Source organism: Agelaius tricolor, unplaced genomic scaffold (genome assembly GCF_023055355.1).
Source record: "Agelaius tricolor isolate 1412-34295 unplaced genomic scaffold, bAgeTri1.0.p SCAF_4, whole genome shotgun sequence".
Taxonomy (NCBI): Eukaryota; Metazoa; Chordata; class Aves; order Passeriformes; family Icteridae; genus Agelaius; species Agelaius tricolor.
The window spans coordinates 41,119,024-41,135,428 of record NW_027269264.1 but is presented as its reverse complement, the minus strand read 5'-3'; the positions used below and the strand labels follow the sequence as shown (position 1 = coordinate 41,135,428).

The 16,405-nt window shown below is 36.2% G+C and overlaps 1 protein-coding gene across 4 annotated transcripts in view; it reads left to right on the top strand.

Annotated features, from left to right (window-relative positions):
• Positions 1-16,405, top strand: part of MTREX (Mtr4 exosome RNA helicase) — a 43,732-nt gene that overhangs the window by 25,393 nt on the left and 1,934 nt on the right. The window contains exons 16-27 of one of the 4 annotated variants that reach the window (XR_011678970.1): positions 319-469; positions 2,201-2,373; positions 2,663-2,731; positions 6,781-6,909; positions 7,890-8,000; positions 8,266-8,454; positions 9,502-9,665; positions 11,013-11,118; positions 12,334-12,390; positions 12,799-12,961; positions 15,189-15,333; positions 16,254-16,358. Coding sequence is in view for 1 of the 4 variants with exons in the window: in XM_071425411.1 (XP_071281512.1) it covers positions 319-469; positions 2,201-2,373; positions 2,663-2,731; positions 6,781-6,909; positions 7,890-8,000; positions 8,266-8,454; positions 9,502-9,665; positions 11,013-11,118; positions 12,334-12,390; positions 12,799-12,961; positions 16,254-16,358 (1,417 nt within the window). In the remaining 3 variants the exon portion in view is untranslated. Of the gene's footprint in view, positions 1-318; positions 470-2,200; positions 2,374-2,662; positions 2,732-6,780; positions 6,910-7,889; positions 8,001-8,265; positions 8,455-9,501; positions 9,666-11,012; positions 11,119-12,333; positions 12,391-12,798; positions 12,962-15,150; positions 15,334-16,253; positions 16,359-16,405 lie in introns of all 4 variants that reach the window. The other 3 variants (XR_011678969.1, XR_011678968.1, XM_071425411.1) reach the window with 3 other exon arrangements.

Below are 16,405 nucleotides of genomic sequence, written 5' to 3'. Positions count from 1 at the left end.
CTAAGTAACTATTACTTTCAAGTTAAGATGATGGAATCCAAAGTGTAAACTACTGGAAACGTCTAAATTTTTTACCTGTCCTTTTCATTCAAATATAATTTATAATAAGTACCTATACAGTACAAATACTTTTACATGTTCAGCATAATAAAATTGTTTAGGATTTTATGCAATATGTAATCTAAATTTAAGACAAATTGTGCAATTCATCAAAGCAGCTCCTCATATGAAATACTGCAGCATGATTTATCCAATGTGTTCTTATAAGCCACAATTAATATTTTTTTCAAATTAAAAATGTTCTTGTATCTTTTTCAGGGTTCAGCTGATCCCTTAAACAGTGCTTTCCACCTGACATACAACATGGTATTGAACTTACTTCGAGTGGAGGAAATTAACCCTGAATACATGTTAGAAAAATCATTTTATCAGTTCCAGCATTACAGAACTATCCCAGAAATAGTGGAAAGTAAGTATTGCTGCATATTCTCATGTGAGTAGGTATAATACATGGTAAAGTTGGGTATATTTATTATGCTTTATTATGCTCTTAGGAGTTTTCACCTGTGCAGTTTTTGTCTTCCCTGCCAACAGTTGCCACTGCACCATTTGTTGCCATGTTATAGTTTCAGTAATTTCCTCTTGTTCGTAGGACCTATACTGATATGTGCCATCAGTTTATGAAGAGAGCTTTCCTCTATGAGACAAGAATGGTTGTCACATCGCTAAACTGTAGGGTGGGAAGAAGGAAAAACAATTTAAAACTTCCCATGGCTCATTTGAGATACAGGGAAAAAAAGTCTTAGGAAAAGGTGAAAGATTTTCTTCCCTATCTCAGTACAAGCTGTAAAAAGAACTTAAGTGCACTGCATTCAGAGTACTGTAGGTGAGAAATACTTGATTATAATACAGAGAAAAATTCCAAGAGATCTGGGACTTTAATTTCACTCCACTGAGAAGTACATTTTGACCTATAATCCTTGAATAGTGAGTTTTCATGAGCCAAAGTCAGTGTCTGGAAATTTCATCCAGTGTTTGAGAATGAGTCTTTCAAAACTTAATCCAGGAGAATCTTAAGAATGTGAGAGGTAATTATGATTATTGAGCAGTTTATCTGTTCATTCGTTAATTGAATGTTAAGAGAGAGAGTGTGCATGTAGCTTTGATAGCCATGCAGAGGGAGGGTTTCAGTTATCTTTCAGTTAGTTTGCAGTATAGTAGTAGTTAAATACAGTATTTATTTCCCTCTTCCAGTTGGCATGCCGAGATCTTTATTCTGTCATTCCAGCATTGATGTTTAAATAGAAAAATGGAGCTGAAGAACATTTTTCATAGTTCTTGGACAGTTTCAGTTTAGGCACCATACTGGGCATTAGAATTTTGAAATCCCTTCAGCTGCAATTAAAAACACAAAGGAGAGAATTGGCTACTTAGACTAAGGAAGAAAATATGCCATGGGTATGAATGGATGGCTTATTTCTTTTAAAAATTGGCAGATAAAAATAAGGAGTGCTTCCCTGAGTTGTCTCTCAAGTCCCAGTGAAGTGGGACTTCCAGGCCACTTAAGAGCCTTCAAAAACAGCATGTAAGAGGATGAGTTGGTAGAGAGGAAAAAAAGATTTTTTTATAATCTGTTCTTACTTTTTGTTTGCTGGTGATAATATCAGAATAAGAGAATGAATCATAATCTTTAGAATAAAAACTGATTTGCTTAAACAAGGCATAAAAATATTGGAGGAAGAAAATACTGATTTTCAACTGATAAATCAGAGCCTAAAACAAGTTAGGAGGACCGTCTTCTAACAACTTTCCTCTTGTTGAAACATATCTTTTTAGAAGATATCTTTGATCAATCTTATTTTTGTGGGAGGGGATAAAGAGCAGTGGTAGACCTTTCTACAAAATCATTGCAAGTTTTAATGTGGCTTCTGTGCAAACCTAGATCAGTTATTCCTGGATAATTGGGTGCCTGCCTTTTCCAGTTTCTCAAGCTTGTTTATTTTAAGAAAATAACAGTGATATTTAATTCAGTGGACAAATTTACAGATTTCTAGCTTTCCAGAGAATGGGTTAGTATAAGTAAAAAATTAGTACTAGAAGTGGTCACAAAATATTAGTCATGGAGATCTGAAAGTGAAACACTGATTCTTCAATCTGTGTGCAGCTATTAACTTTCATGAGATTTTCCTTTTCATTATAGGAGTCAATAATTTGGAAGCACAGTACAACAAAATTGTAATTCCCAATGAAGAAAATGTGGTGATATACTACAGGATCCGCCAGCAGCTTGCAAAACTGGGTAAAGATATTGAAGAGTATATTCACAAACCAAAGTACTGCTTGCCCTTTCTACAGCCAGGAAGACTGATAAAGGTAATTTGATTTTTCTTTTGTTTCGTTTTTCATTTCTACCTATTTATGAAATCTGCAAGGTTCATTTGTGTCTGGCAGTTTACCGTCTTGAAAAATAAATATGTCACGCTAAGCACCAATTTTGACTTGAGTTACTTTGCTAAGCATTCAATAATGCATTAAAATAAATACTGTTTTCATGATGAATAATAGTCCATGACTGTTGTTGTAAATATCAAAAATATAAAATGTTGTGCTTGCTAGGATGTTGTTATATATGTTACGTTATAACATCTTGTAATATTTCCAGGTGAAGAATGAAGGTGATGACTATGGATGGGGAGTGGTTGTTAATTTCTCTAAGAAATCAAATGTTAAGGTAAAATACACATTCTCTCCATTACCAAAATATATAACTGACTGTTTTTCTGAAAATAAGATAAAACTCCTATTTATTTATCGTTCTCAAAGGCAAAAAAATTTCCTTTTTCCCCAAATTTACAAAAAGCTCCAAACTTCCTGAAGTGAAAGTGTAAAGAAATAAAGCTATAGAGGATGAAGAAAACTCCAAGTCTGGTGTTCAATTTTTTAACTTCTAATATATTTGTGGAAGAAGTGCTTGCTTGTACATAGCACTGAAAATGTTTCAAACTAAGTTGTTTCCGAAACATTGCCAGTGCTAATTTAAGCTGTTCATGAGAAAGATACTTCAATGTTTTCTCTCAAAAAATCTACAGAAGCCCTAAGAGAAGGCTGAGAACAGTGGGAGACTGACATTTAGCTCTATGAAGAAGGTTATCTTAAACTGGCAAACTATGCTTTGAGTCCTAAATTAGAACATGAGACAGGGAATTGCTTGTCCTCTGAGACATTGCCATAGAGTTGGAAAATTAAAATACAAAGAGAGCAAAACAATAGAAATAGATCTGAGGACATTTGGAAGAAAAGACAGAGGGCAGTGATGCAATAGAAGCCAGACTTTCAGAAATGCATTTTCATAGTTGATCTCTGTGTAACCCTTAGATGATATGTGGGTCTCCCTTTCAAAAATGTTTTGACCAGCTACTCAGCTCTGTAAATGAAAACCTAAGTTACAACCATATTCTTCTGTGATAGCATTTTGGCTGTAATTTTAGCAGCGCTTTGGCTTTATTTGCTAGGTCTAAATGCAAAGTTGTATCTGTTAAGTTCTGGTGGTTTATTGTGGCACCTTTTGGTGCTTTTCTAATATATATTCACTAAAGAGGAAATGAGAGAAAAATGTGTTCATACAGAACTTATTAAAAGAGATTCTGTTTTGTTTTCCATCTTCCTTTTGAAAGTCATATTTCTTTCTTTTTTCAAGTTGAAAAACTGGGCCATTACTGCTGTTGCTTAAACCTTTGGTTGTGGATTGCTTTTCTCATAGAGACACACAGCAATAAACCCGATTGTCCCCTAGTCCCAGGTTTCTCTGTGAAATTGCCAACTTCTGTGTCACTTGGAGGCATTTCTTCTATCTGTGTCATATTTTATTCACATATATATTTGCCTTCCCTATCTGGCCTGTCTCACTGTTATATAAACCTTTGGGCTTGAATATTAGCTTTGAAATTATGGACTGTTTTGCAAGAGTTGGATGTGACTCCAGCAGTGCTTTTTTCATTAAGTTGTTCTAGCAGCTGGATTGAATTTTTCCTTCTGAGTGTGTGGATGGAAAGAATGACAATAGGTGCTGGAAATTAAGGAACAAACTTAAAGCTATGTAACTTTTAAAGTCAGTATGAAAAAACTAGTTTCTGTGGGCAGAGGCAAAACAAATTACTTGAAGAAATTATTGTTTACCCATTTTAGTGTCTGCTCAATGCATTTTTGTCCACAGACACAGATGTCATTCCCCATTACTAATTAAAGTATACAAGTATACTTATTTAGTACCAGAAAGATATTACTTATGCTGTATCTTTAGACCTTCATCCACTTCTAAGCAGGACAGTTCTTTGGGTTTACTTTTAGGGATTATGTTGAATTCAGACTGTATTGCTAGTTTAGTTGCAAAATTTGCTTTGCTATATCATAGTTCCTAAATCCTTTTTTAAATGAGAAATCTGTACAATTAATGATGAATTTCAGGTTAAAGTATGTCTGTATTTCACATAATACTCCTTGTTCTTTGCACTGTAAAAGCAAATGCATGAGCTATGTCAATTATGTTTATTATTAATTTTATGTAGCTGCTTTTCCAATATGATTAGACAAATCAGTGTTCCATGAAACTGTCAATACAAACAGCACTTTCCTGTCTACTGTTGTTCAGAATAGAATTTGTCTCAAGCAGGGATGCTTGCTATATATTCTGCATTATAGTAGGCAACACAATAACTATGTCCTTTGGAATTTATAAAACCCCATAACAGTTTTTGAGTGAGAAATTTTATTTCCACTGGATTGTGCCAGCAGTAAGCTAATGCTACTGTTGTGCTGTTGATGGTATTATTTCATCCCTGATTCTAGACATGAAATTTTTGTCTCTTAAAAATTGATACCAAAATTTGCGATGCTGCAGTTCTATCTTCCCTGTTTAGATTATTATAATCCTTTTTATATTTATAATATTTACTACATAAACATCTCTTTTAGTGCTGTGTCATGGTCATTGAATTTTCCATAAGTTTGATATTACTTATCTGGGACTCTGAATTTGTTATTTTTTCTACCCTTCTTGGTTCTGGGGCACGATCATCTTTCTTATTTTGGTTTGTTTCCAAACACTTGAAGTAAGAGAGCTGTTTCAGGGCAAATCTAAAATCCTAAGAATTCAAATAATTCTTCAGTACTCTGCTCAAAAGAGTTTAATTTTGTCTTGTGAATTGATGCAGCATGAATTAAAGAATCATTTGAACTTGATATTACAGAGAAGTCTGTGGCTAACAAGTAAGGGTTCTAGTCTCCTTTTATTCTTGCATATAGAAACATGTCCATTGCTGTTCTAGGGTGTAGTGGTTTTTAGTACTTATACTGTTATAAGAAATGCATGGAAGGAAACAGTACACGTTAAAAAAAAGCAGTTGTAGATTGACTCACATCTAGTCAGCATTTTCTAAAAAAAAGTTGGTGTATGTAAACTTAAGGAGAGTAATATTAGCAGCAGATGTTTATGATTTTTATAATCCTGCTTTACTAGTAAGTTTACAATACAATCACAGGTAGAAATATTTTTTTCCTCTCTTTTTAGACATTATGTAGACATCTCTAATTCTAGTATTTTCTGTAGCAAATTTGTGCAGCTGTGAGTTTAGTCTCTACTTCATTCAAGTCAGCAGTGCCTTCCCTGGCTTTGGCTGGATACTGATCTGGTACATGTGGGTGTTTTAAAATTGTAATTCAGAGACTGGCAGTGGTTTGGATCTCCTACATTGCTGTGAGTGCTTTCTGCAAATGTAGGATATAACTCAATGGAACAGTTTCTTCTTCCTCAGCAAGTAATTGGCATTTCTTGAAGAAATAATTTAGCTTGTACAACAGGATAGCCCTGTTTTCCTCCTTAGTTTATGATGGCACTTTCTCATAGCACTTCTGAGAATATCTTAAAAATGCTAGCTGGCATGCAGTGAAATAAAATAGTATGTTGTAGATTTGTGATGAAAAATATTGCCCAGTAAAAATGAACTGAGTTAAGGTGGGATTTTGAAAATAATGTTTTCTTTTCCTCTTGTATTTGGAAGCAAAAAGTTTACACATGGTATTTTAAAAGGTGATGTCTGCCTTTTGTGTTAGGCCTATAACTTAGTTCTGTTCAAAGTCCTGAAAATACTTGTTTATAGTAGGAGTGTATTTGAGCAACCCTAGTGCATGTTGATCCACATAACTATTGCCAGTCTTTTTTAAAGCAGTGTGTAAAAAAGGTTATGGCCTTGTGAACAGTAGTCTTTAATCACCACATCTACATGTTTGTGTTCTTTAAATGAAGGTCAGATGTTATGGATACATTTTGGGTTGTGTAAAGATGCACCCCGCAAGACGCAGCTTTCTGCTTGCCACAGACACAAGCTGTTATGCTTGAAAGATTTTTCTGTGGTCTTTGTTGTGCATGAAAACTTGAACCTGCAAACCTGCAAATGAAAGACATCCCCTAAATTTTGGTGTTTTTTTTTTTTTTTTTCCAAATGCAAAGTTCAGTACTGCTAGCATGATGCAAATACGCATTACAGTTTTAAAACATACTGACTTACTTCAAATGAGCTACATACAGAAGAAAACACAGACGCAGCTGAAACTTCAAGCAGACTTTAGGCTATTCTGGCAAGGGAGTATGGAGGAGGGCAATTTTTTCAAGTGTGTTTTTCTGTGGGGGGGGATATTCTAATCATTTTTTTCATGTTTTTCATTCATTCCTGTTTGTATTTTAAAGTAACTTACAGACCTGCTCTTTTTCTGTACCCTCAACAGCCAAATTCTGGTGAATTGGACCCATTGTATGTAGTCGAAGTGCTCCTGCACTGCAGCAAAGACAGTTTGAAAAATTCTGCTACTGAGTCTGCAAGGCCAGCCAGACCTGATGAGAGAGGAGAGATGCAGGTTTGTTACATGTTTTTATTCTCACTAGTTCCTTATAAACTTTCCCAAATCTTCATTTCCAAACCATTTGCACACTCTGGTAAAAAGAGGGACTGATGCATTTAAGGAAGAGAAAGAATCTGTATACCTAACTCTGCTTTCTTAATAAATTAAAGTAATACATTTTTAGTAGTACCGTTTGACAGATGCTTTTTTTTAGCAGTATCTTGTCTCTGGAGCAGAATTCCTTTTTATTTATGAAAATTATTAAGACTGGAAAAGATTTTCAAGATCATTTAGTCCAACCCTTGAACACCATCTTATCACTTCCATCATAGCACAATGTGCCACATCCAGTTGTTTCTTGAACCCTTCCTGGGAAGGTGACTCCACCACCTCTCTAGACAGCTTTGCAAAACTCTCATTCTAAAAATAAATTGAATTTTTTTTTTTAGTGAAAATATTTGCACTATTTAAAATTTTCAAATTGAAACCCTATATCAAGACAAACAGTTACACTGCCTTGTAATTTGTCTGCAGGTTTGTTCTCAGAAACTCCATTTCAACCTTGGAGTTTAATGCAGTAGTGATTCTTCATGGTGTCATGATGGTTTTCATACTTAGGAAGATGTATTTTCTGTCTTGATGTTCTCTGCTAGTAGCATTCTTTGTTAAGTATATGACTATAATAGGTCTGGTTTGGATCAGAAGAGGTATTCCAACAAGATGCAAAGTAATAGAAAAGCTGTTGTTTTGTTTTCAGTTGTAGTCTTTCTCCAGATGTAACTGCATTCAGAATTTTCCCATTTGGACAATTACTTTTCTTCTTTATGAATACTTTAGGTCATTAGCCGCATTTTTCTGCTTTCTGATGTTCCTTTACCCACTACTGTGTTCTTGAGCACTAAGTTTTCCTTTTCCCTTGAAAAGGTTTTGCTATGGACCAGTAATAAGAGGTATATTTTTTACTGATTTATGAGTTACTACACTCTCTTTGATAGGTTGTTCCTGTTTTGGTGCATCTTGTCTCAGCTATCAGCAGTGTCCGCCTCTACATACCAAAAGACCTGAGGCCTATTGATAACAGGCTAAGTGTGTTAAAATCTGTACAGGTAAGTTCCACTAGGCTGTGTAAGTACTCTGCTCTGCTTAGTGAGGTACTCTTAAACCCAAGGCAACTTGTTGCAAAGAAATTCATGTAAAGTTTCTGTCACACCTTCACCCTTATTCTTTTAAAGGGGTTGGCAGCTGCAATGTCAATTGTTTTTCCTTGTCAAGTAATTTCAAACAGATCTTGAAAACTCTTGAAACACCATATAACTTACATTACGGCTTGTTTTACTGTTACTTATCTTAAACCCTTTTTCATCATTTTAGGAGGTACAGAAACGTTTTCCTGATGGAGTGCCCTTACTAGATCCTATTGATGACATGGGCATCAAGGATCAAGGGTTGAAAAAAGTAATCCAAAAAATAGAGGCATTTGAGCATAGGATGTATTCACATCCTCTTCACAACGATCCAAACTTGGAAGCCATATACAAACTTTGTGAAAAAAAAGCACAGGTAAAGATACAAACCAAATTATTTCGTGTTTAGCTGCAGAGTGGGGAGGGAGGTTGTCTTTCTACTTCCTTTTCTTTTTATTTGCAAATCCCAAATCAATTATTTTAAATTTACTCAATCTCACTAACAAAATGGCTGAGTTGGTGGTATGCCCTTCCTTGGTACAGATATATGTCTGAAAAGAAAGCTTCAGAGGAAATTTTCAGGAATAAGAAGGTTACAGGGGTCTTTTTCATTGATTAGACATAGCACAATGCAGTGTAGGAAAAGTCTTCATAGATAATTTTAATTGATAGTTTTTAATACATTTGTGCAAACCTAAGTTGAATTGATGGGGCTTATTAGCTTGAGGAGTGTACCAGAGAAATCATTGTGCTGCTGCTTCCTGAGCTGACTCTCGGCCTGGAAGCAATTACTTGTTTTGTATAGAGTTGTACTGTCTTAGGCTGAGATCAGGTATGCATAAAACCAGCTCTCATATTTTTCTGCTGCTTGAGAAAGCAGGTTCTCTAGGAGCCACTTTGCAGAAGTGAGGTGGTTCTGGAATGGGCAGCAAAGAGTTGCATGTGGTAAGACCTGATGGACTGAGCAGCTTTTTGTGAGGGTGTCTGCTGTAAGGATGTAGATGGTGACTGCAATGAACTGCAAGCCACTGGAGAAGTTCTAATAGCAGAAAATTATGCCTTTGGCTTACATTTCATTGAATAATTGGTTAGCTGAGGTCTTAGAAGATGAGCGCTCACTTCTCAACAGAGAATTTTTTGTCATTTAGTGTGGACTGATTTGGTTTGTTTCCCACTGTGGGTAAATATCTTAACTTCCCAAGCTTACCAGAGATTTCAGTAGGTAAATGGAGCTGATTTTTTAAACTATTATTATAAAATCAGTTTTAAACCTTCCTCTTAGAATTCTTAGGCAAGTCAACTCGTGAAGTAGTATGTTCATATACCATTGTTCTGAGGCCTTTATGTAAATTAAACAATGTCTTTCAAACAGTTGCATCTGTTAAACCAGCAAGGTGTAATTCCTCTTCTTCTGGCCCCCCAGATTGCTATGGATATTAAAGTAGCAAAGCGAGAATTGAAGAAAGCCAGAACTGTCCTGCAAATGGATGAACTCAAATGCCGCAAGCGTGTGTTAAGAAGACTGGGGTTTGCCACATCCTCAGATGTTATTGAGATGAAAGGACGGGTTGCTTGTGAAATCAGCAGGTAACTAGCTTCTGTGGAAACTGTTCATTGTCGTGTATATACACATTATTGTCCTTGCTAAAATTAGTACATTATACTTATATTTTAAAGTTTTGAGAAAATTAGAAAAGGGGTCTTTAGAGACTCTGTTCTGTGTAATAAAGGTAATATGCTGATTCAAGTATTGCAATGGCAATACTTACTTCATAAGTAAAGTAGCAACTTAAGGACAAAATACAGCAGGTTTTAAAATTAAAATGTAGACATGAAAATGGCAAGACAATAGGCTGTTTTTGTGCCTGAGTTGGGTAATAGCATGTGTTTTCATGTAATGTTGTACATTGCATGAGGGGAAGGTCTTGATTTCTGTGGTTGACATTGAACCAGGACTGTTGGTACAATCACTCAGAAATGAGTGTAGCAATGATTGTCAGCAGTTACCAAGTCACTGACAGGTTTGCAGTAGAGTGAAATTGCTTCCATAGGAATCTGTGAAGTGATGCATTTTACTGTAATACATTTATCAGGTATGTATATATTGAAAAAGGTGAAAAAAATCAGGAATCAGACTTTAATATCTTACAGCGTAACTCAGATTTTGATAGGATTTTGTATTTTTAAAAGTCACAGTGACTGCTGTACTCCTTGCTTACAGGTAAGTTTATTTGATGGCTAATTGCCTTGCAAAATCTGATAGCAAGTAGGGAAGCTGAATCTGAGTTTTATCTACTTCCTTTCTGTCTGGAACTGTTTGAGTTACACATCTCTTTTTTTAAAAAAATCATATGTTGTTTTTCCCCCATCCTGTGCATTTTTTTGGATTACCCCAAAAATAGAGGTGTTTTATGCAAATAAGTATGTTTTGTATCTGCATCATGTAGTTACTTTTATAATTCATGATTACGTCTTTATTCTTCAAGTAAATTGAAGCAAGTTTGTTCCTTTCTTCAGTATTTTGGAAATACCTAGTTGAATTTTTTCTAAGCAGCAACAGTACTAATTTTAGTCCTTTTCTGAAGCTACCTAACTCCCTGGTTCTTTCTGATCTCTTGATATTCTGTCTGATAGAAACTGACTAACTCAGCTATTCATACTAACACATATGATCTGTCATAAGAGTTTTATTGTAGTCCAGTAAGTGCTTTTAGTTTCTTTAAAATACTGTTGCAGTCTCTTAATCATGAGCATTCCACTTAAGAAGCTAATACACTTGTTTGTGTGTGTGTGTATTTTGTGTCCTGACAGTAAAATTAAGATGCTGGTTTTCTAATCCATATCCAGTTTCTTCAGAAAACAGGTTAATAGTTCTTAATTTAAAAATTACATATCAGTAAGTCTTTCCCCTAAGCTTCATTCTTTTTATTTTAGTGCTGATGAACTACTCCTGACGGAAATGATGTTCAATGGTCTCTTCAATGATTTGTCTGCAGAGCAGGCAACTGCACTACTCAGCTGTTTCGTGTTTCAAGAGAATGTGAGTTACTTCTTCAATTCAAGAGCTCTAGACATTCCTGTCTTCTAACAATACTGTTTTTAATTCAATTGCAGAAATTGGTCATAGTAGTATGAGCCATTGCACATTTTTGATCGCTTCCTAAGATGTTTGACATGAACTCCTATTGAACTTAGCAAAAACATTTCAGCTTCAATGCTCAAGTCTCTTTCCTCAAGAGAAACACTCCAAAGGTTGTGCTAAATTGCAGTCTTCCTCCGGCAATGAAGCAATATCAATAGATTGTCAGCATGTGCTGCTATTAATACACACACCCCTCCTTATAACTGAATATGTAGAATGATTATCTCAGGAAGATGCTCAGCAATAACTGCACCCTGCACTCTGGGATGAGCATATATTTAATCCTCAGACATGTCTGTGTTATGTTACATGGTCAGTACCCTTGACCATTGATTGAAATGGCAGTACAATATGGAATTGATGCCCAGAAGGCTGTTAAAATCAGACCATTAAAATCAGCATGGGCATTTAATACCAGATGTTACTGTTTTCCACCTGCAAGCTGTATAGAAGGTTAGTATCACCCCAGAAAATTAGTAAAAATAAACTTCCATATGAAATATTTTTGCAAGTAGGTAGCAAGATGTGTCACTCAGGTTAATTCTAAATATGGAAAAAACCACTAGCAGCAGATGCTAATGCATTCACTTTGTTATTAGAAGGGAAACCAAGGTAAGCCATTGTTAATTAGAATATTGGGATTCACTCAACAATAGTACTTGAGTCTAAACAGCTAGGGCATTAAGATATTCCTGTATTTTGAAGAGCCATATTTTCATATATTGCCACTGATGCTTAAGTTATTAAAAACATTTTGTATTCTTAAAGAAAAGCTTGTAACTGTCAAAGTAGTTAATGGCAGTTCATTTGTCAGTACAAAACTATGATGCAGCTAAATAGAGGGACTTTTGAAAGTATCCAGAAAGCAGGTGTTGCTTTTCATAATGTTGGTATACTATACAGAAAGATTTTGTTTTCTGATCGAGTTTGAGGAACAAACATTTGGGGAATTCAGTAATTTAATATTTGGCACTAAATACGTTTGAGAATTTATTGGAATAATGTAGAGTGGCAGTATCATGCATTGAACTTCTGCTTTTGCATTTAATTTGGTATATATATACATAATCAAGTATGGGAGCACTTGAGATTGTTTAATATCTTCTTTTTCAGTCCAGTGAAATGCCAAAATTGACTGAACAGTTGGCAGGACCACTTCGGCAAATGCAGGTAATTAGAAATCTGTCTGAGCTCAGCGTTAGTTAACACAAGCAAAGCTCATTAATAATGTATAAGTGTAAAGACCTAATTTTGCATCATCAGTGAATTCAGCTGGTACTGCATGTGATTTTGCAACGTGTAATTAATAATACGTTATATGGTTTGCAAGAAATCTTTATGCTAATTTAGAACATGCCTCTAAAAGTTTTATAAAGCTTGCTTGCTACACTGTAGATTCTTAGTGTAGGCAGACTTCATGTAAACAGTGGTTTACTTTCTGATTATTTCTGAGTAATTTCACACAAAAAAGAAAACTTCATCCTGTAACGCAGTACCTAATAATGTGCATGTCTTTTTGTCACTTTAATTCTTACTCTGGTTAAGGGTAATATAAATACAAAATACTTTCTTTTAAAGGAGTGTGCAAAAAGAATCGCCAAGGTGTCAGCAGAAGCAAAACTGGAAACTGATGAAGAAAATTACTTGAATTCTTTCAGACCCAACCTAATGGATGTTGTGTATACATGGGCAAATGGAGCTAACTTTGCTCACATCTGCAAAATGACAGATGTCTTTGAAGGTAGGCTAATCAGTTGTTCTTTAGAAGGTATGAGTTGGTAGTTCTACAATGGGGAATGGTAATACTGAATAACCTTATCGTAAACTCAGATGTATTCAAACATCTGTATGGCTAAAATCAAGTGGGGAAAAATTCTTTACTATATATTTAAATTTATACTTACACACTGATGATGATTTAGGATTTAGAATCCCTTTTTAAAGGGATATCTCTGTATTCTAAAAACTTCATAAAACTCAGAAATTCTAAGCATTACAACAAAAGGTAATGCTTACTTTTTCTAGTTAAAGGGAAAAAAAAAAAAACATGTTCCAAATGCTTGTCATCAGGAAGTACAGGTCTTGCATTTGTCGTCATTATATTTTTTTTTAATTTGGTATAACCAGTTCTTCCTGCTGACTTAATGATGACAGAAGTGAAAAGTGGTAACCAAGTCTCTCTTTTGAATAGTTTTGCACAGAAGTGCTATGGAGATAGTTGCAAAGCCTAGATATAACATGTCAGGTGGATTAATTTGATTCCTAAAACTGAAGTACTAGAAACGGCCTCTTGACGAAGAATACTTTGTTTTCACTTTGAAAAGTATGGTGATTTACAGACCTGATATTTTGTAAAAACAAACCATCCAAAGGGTTGTCAAACAAGAATGGTCAACACTAAAGGTCAGGCTAGAATGAAAAACCAGCCTGTTGGAAGTTATGAAGAGCAGGATGGATGCGCCACTCTTAGAAGTCTTCCTTTTTGAAATTGTTAGTGTCACTGTTGCCTCCCTCAAATGCTGTTTTCTTCTTCTCAAAGGTTTGCAGATTCCCTTGTAACAAGGGAATTCGTGCACATAATTCATGCATGTAATCCAATGCATAGACCCAGAAATTTTCTGAGAAAAGTTGCTTTTGAGCAGTACAAATCCTGGCAGTCTTTGCTTCTGCAGTCAGCAGATTCCTCCTATTTCAATGAGTATTTGAGCCTTCTATTTGCTATGGAGGCACCCTGCGTATGTGGAACATTGAAGCAGCTGGCTTATGTTTTACATTGACATTTTAATGTTCAGAATACACTGGGCAGTAACATTTTCCATTTAACCACATTTGTACTAAGACAGTTAGCTTTGTTCTACTCAATAGTGCCAGCTTCCTCAAAATGAGATCTTAGTGGCCTGTTTCGAGGTCATCTCTTGTAACAGGGGTTAATGCATGATTCTTCCCTTAACTTTCAGTAGGCTGGTTTTCTGTGCTTTCTGTCCTTATCCAAAAGGAAGGGAAGCACTTCAGACATCCATTGTTGGTTATGTGTGCCTTAAATGGATTGTGTTCCTAAATCCCAGAGTAGTTTTCCTTGGTTATCCAAGTAACTGTAGTGATTTAAAAGAAAAACAGAATACAAAATAAGCCTAAGTGTTCCAAGAACAAGTGTGTTTGCCACAAAGTGGAGTAGCATTGATATGCTTATGAAAATACTTTGTCTTTAAGCTAAAATATGTGGTGGGAAGAAATAAAAATAAGAGCAGCTTTTTAAAGCCATTAGGGAAGAACACTAAACGGAGTTAAATATCCTATCTGTTAACTGCAGACCAGCTCCTGCTGGTACTTCCATACTTTATGGAAGTATAAATAATAATTCATTTTAAAATTGCAGTTTTCTTTTTCTTGAACATAAAACTATGTCTGCAACACCCCAGCTACGCTGCCTGTAACGAGTACTCCCTGGAACGGCTGTCATGGTTGTTGGCCTTGTAAATGGAGACAAGCAGGGTCTTTGACAGCTGAGCCAGCACAGTGCAGCACAGCCATGCTCGGGGCAGCTGCCATCAGGTCGCTTGTGTTGGTGTGTGCTCTGTGCTCAGTAGCCTATGGGTGGGATTTTCCATCTCCTGTCATTGCAACAGGTTTTACAAACTGCTGCTCTTACTCAAACTGTTCTCACTGTAGAAACTGTCATGGCCTAGTGCGCCCCTATGAATGCTTTTTAGAAGAGAAGTATTAACTTTATCATGTCCCACTTTCCCAAGAGCTATGAACAATGCTCTTTTCATATTGGTTTTTTTTCCCCAAATATTATATCTTAAGGGTGTAATAGAAAGGTTGTAGAAACCAAACCCCCTCCAGTGAGCAGAGACTCAGATCTTCCCCTAAATTTGGTTGCTCAGAGCCCCATCCAACATGACCTTGAATGTTTACATGTATTGAAAGGTCACAATAAGGTCTCCCTGGAGCCTTCTCTTCTCTAGGCTGAACAACCCCAACTCTCTCAGCCTGTCCTCAAAGGAGACCTGTTCCATCTCTGATCATCCTGGTGGCCCTCCTCTGGACTCGCTCCAACAGGTTGATGTCCTTCCTGTGCTGGGGACCCCAGAGCTGGATGCAGCACTGCAGGTGGGGTCTCATGAGAGCAGAGAGGCAGAATCACCTCTCTTGCCCTGCTGGCCACACTGCTTTGGATATAATTGGCTTTCTGGGCTGCAAGTGCACATTGATGGGTCATATAGAGCCTGTCATCCAGCAGCACCCCCAAGTCCTTCTCAGCAGGGCTGTTCTCAAGCCCTTCATCTCATATTTACCCATTAACAGTTATTTTGCCTACAGTAATTTTGACTGTCGGAGATGCTGCTGGAGGAGATGACCAAACAGGATGCTGTTTGCTTGTGGCCAGAAGAGCAGAAGCATTTAGAGTTGTTTCGTGAAATTTGTAGCAGTGACTTGGGCTAAGCTGTGAGGAAAGTTCAAAAAGGAGATAAATGCATAATAAATCACAAGTGGGTTGGGTTGCAGTGTAGGAGCTGTGGCAAGATGCTTGTGTGTATTATTGTAACCATGCAAGGGCTTGGTAGAGTGGTCCATGGACTCTTGAGTAGCTCAGGATTGGTAAGATAGATGACTTACTGTTTTACTGCCTTTGCCAACAAAAGAACTAAGGCTTATAAAAAACAATCCCAAAATAAACCTGTGGTAATTCTTGAAGCAGCTAAGTTGTGAATCTCCTACTGGTCTATGTTTTTTGAGGAAGTCTTAACAAGTTCTTGAAAGAAAAAGTCGGCTAGGAATTACTCAACAGCCCAGAAAGTAGTGTGATTAGATATTAGTTAGAGAATGTAAAGACACTAGAAAGGACAAGCATTTGGAAACAGCTTCAAGGAAATGCCTCACAAAGAAATTTACTGTGCAAACAGAAACTAAGTTTAAGACATTTGGCTTCTAGATAAATTGACCAGGGTTGTAGAAGGAACGATTACTTTGAGTAATTCGGGAGCAGTTACATGATGTGGCACAACGTTGTCCCTTGCTCTTTCATACAGGTAGCATAATTCGTTGTATGAGGCGGCTAGAAGAACTGCTTCGGCAGATGTGCCAGGCTGCAAAAGCCATTGGGAACACAGAACTGGAAAATAAATTTGCAGAGGGTATGTACTTCATTTTCACAGTACATTAAGCAATTTTAGAAGGAAAA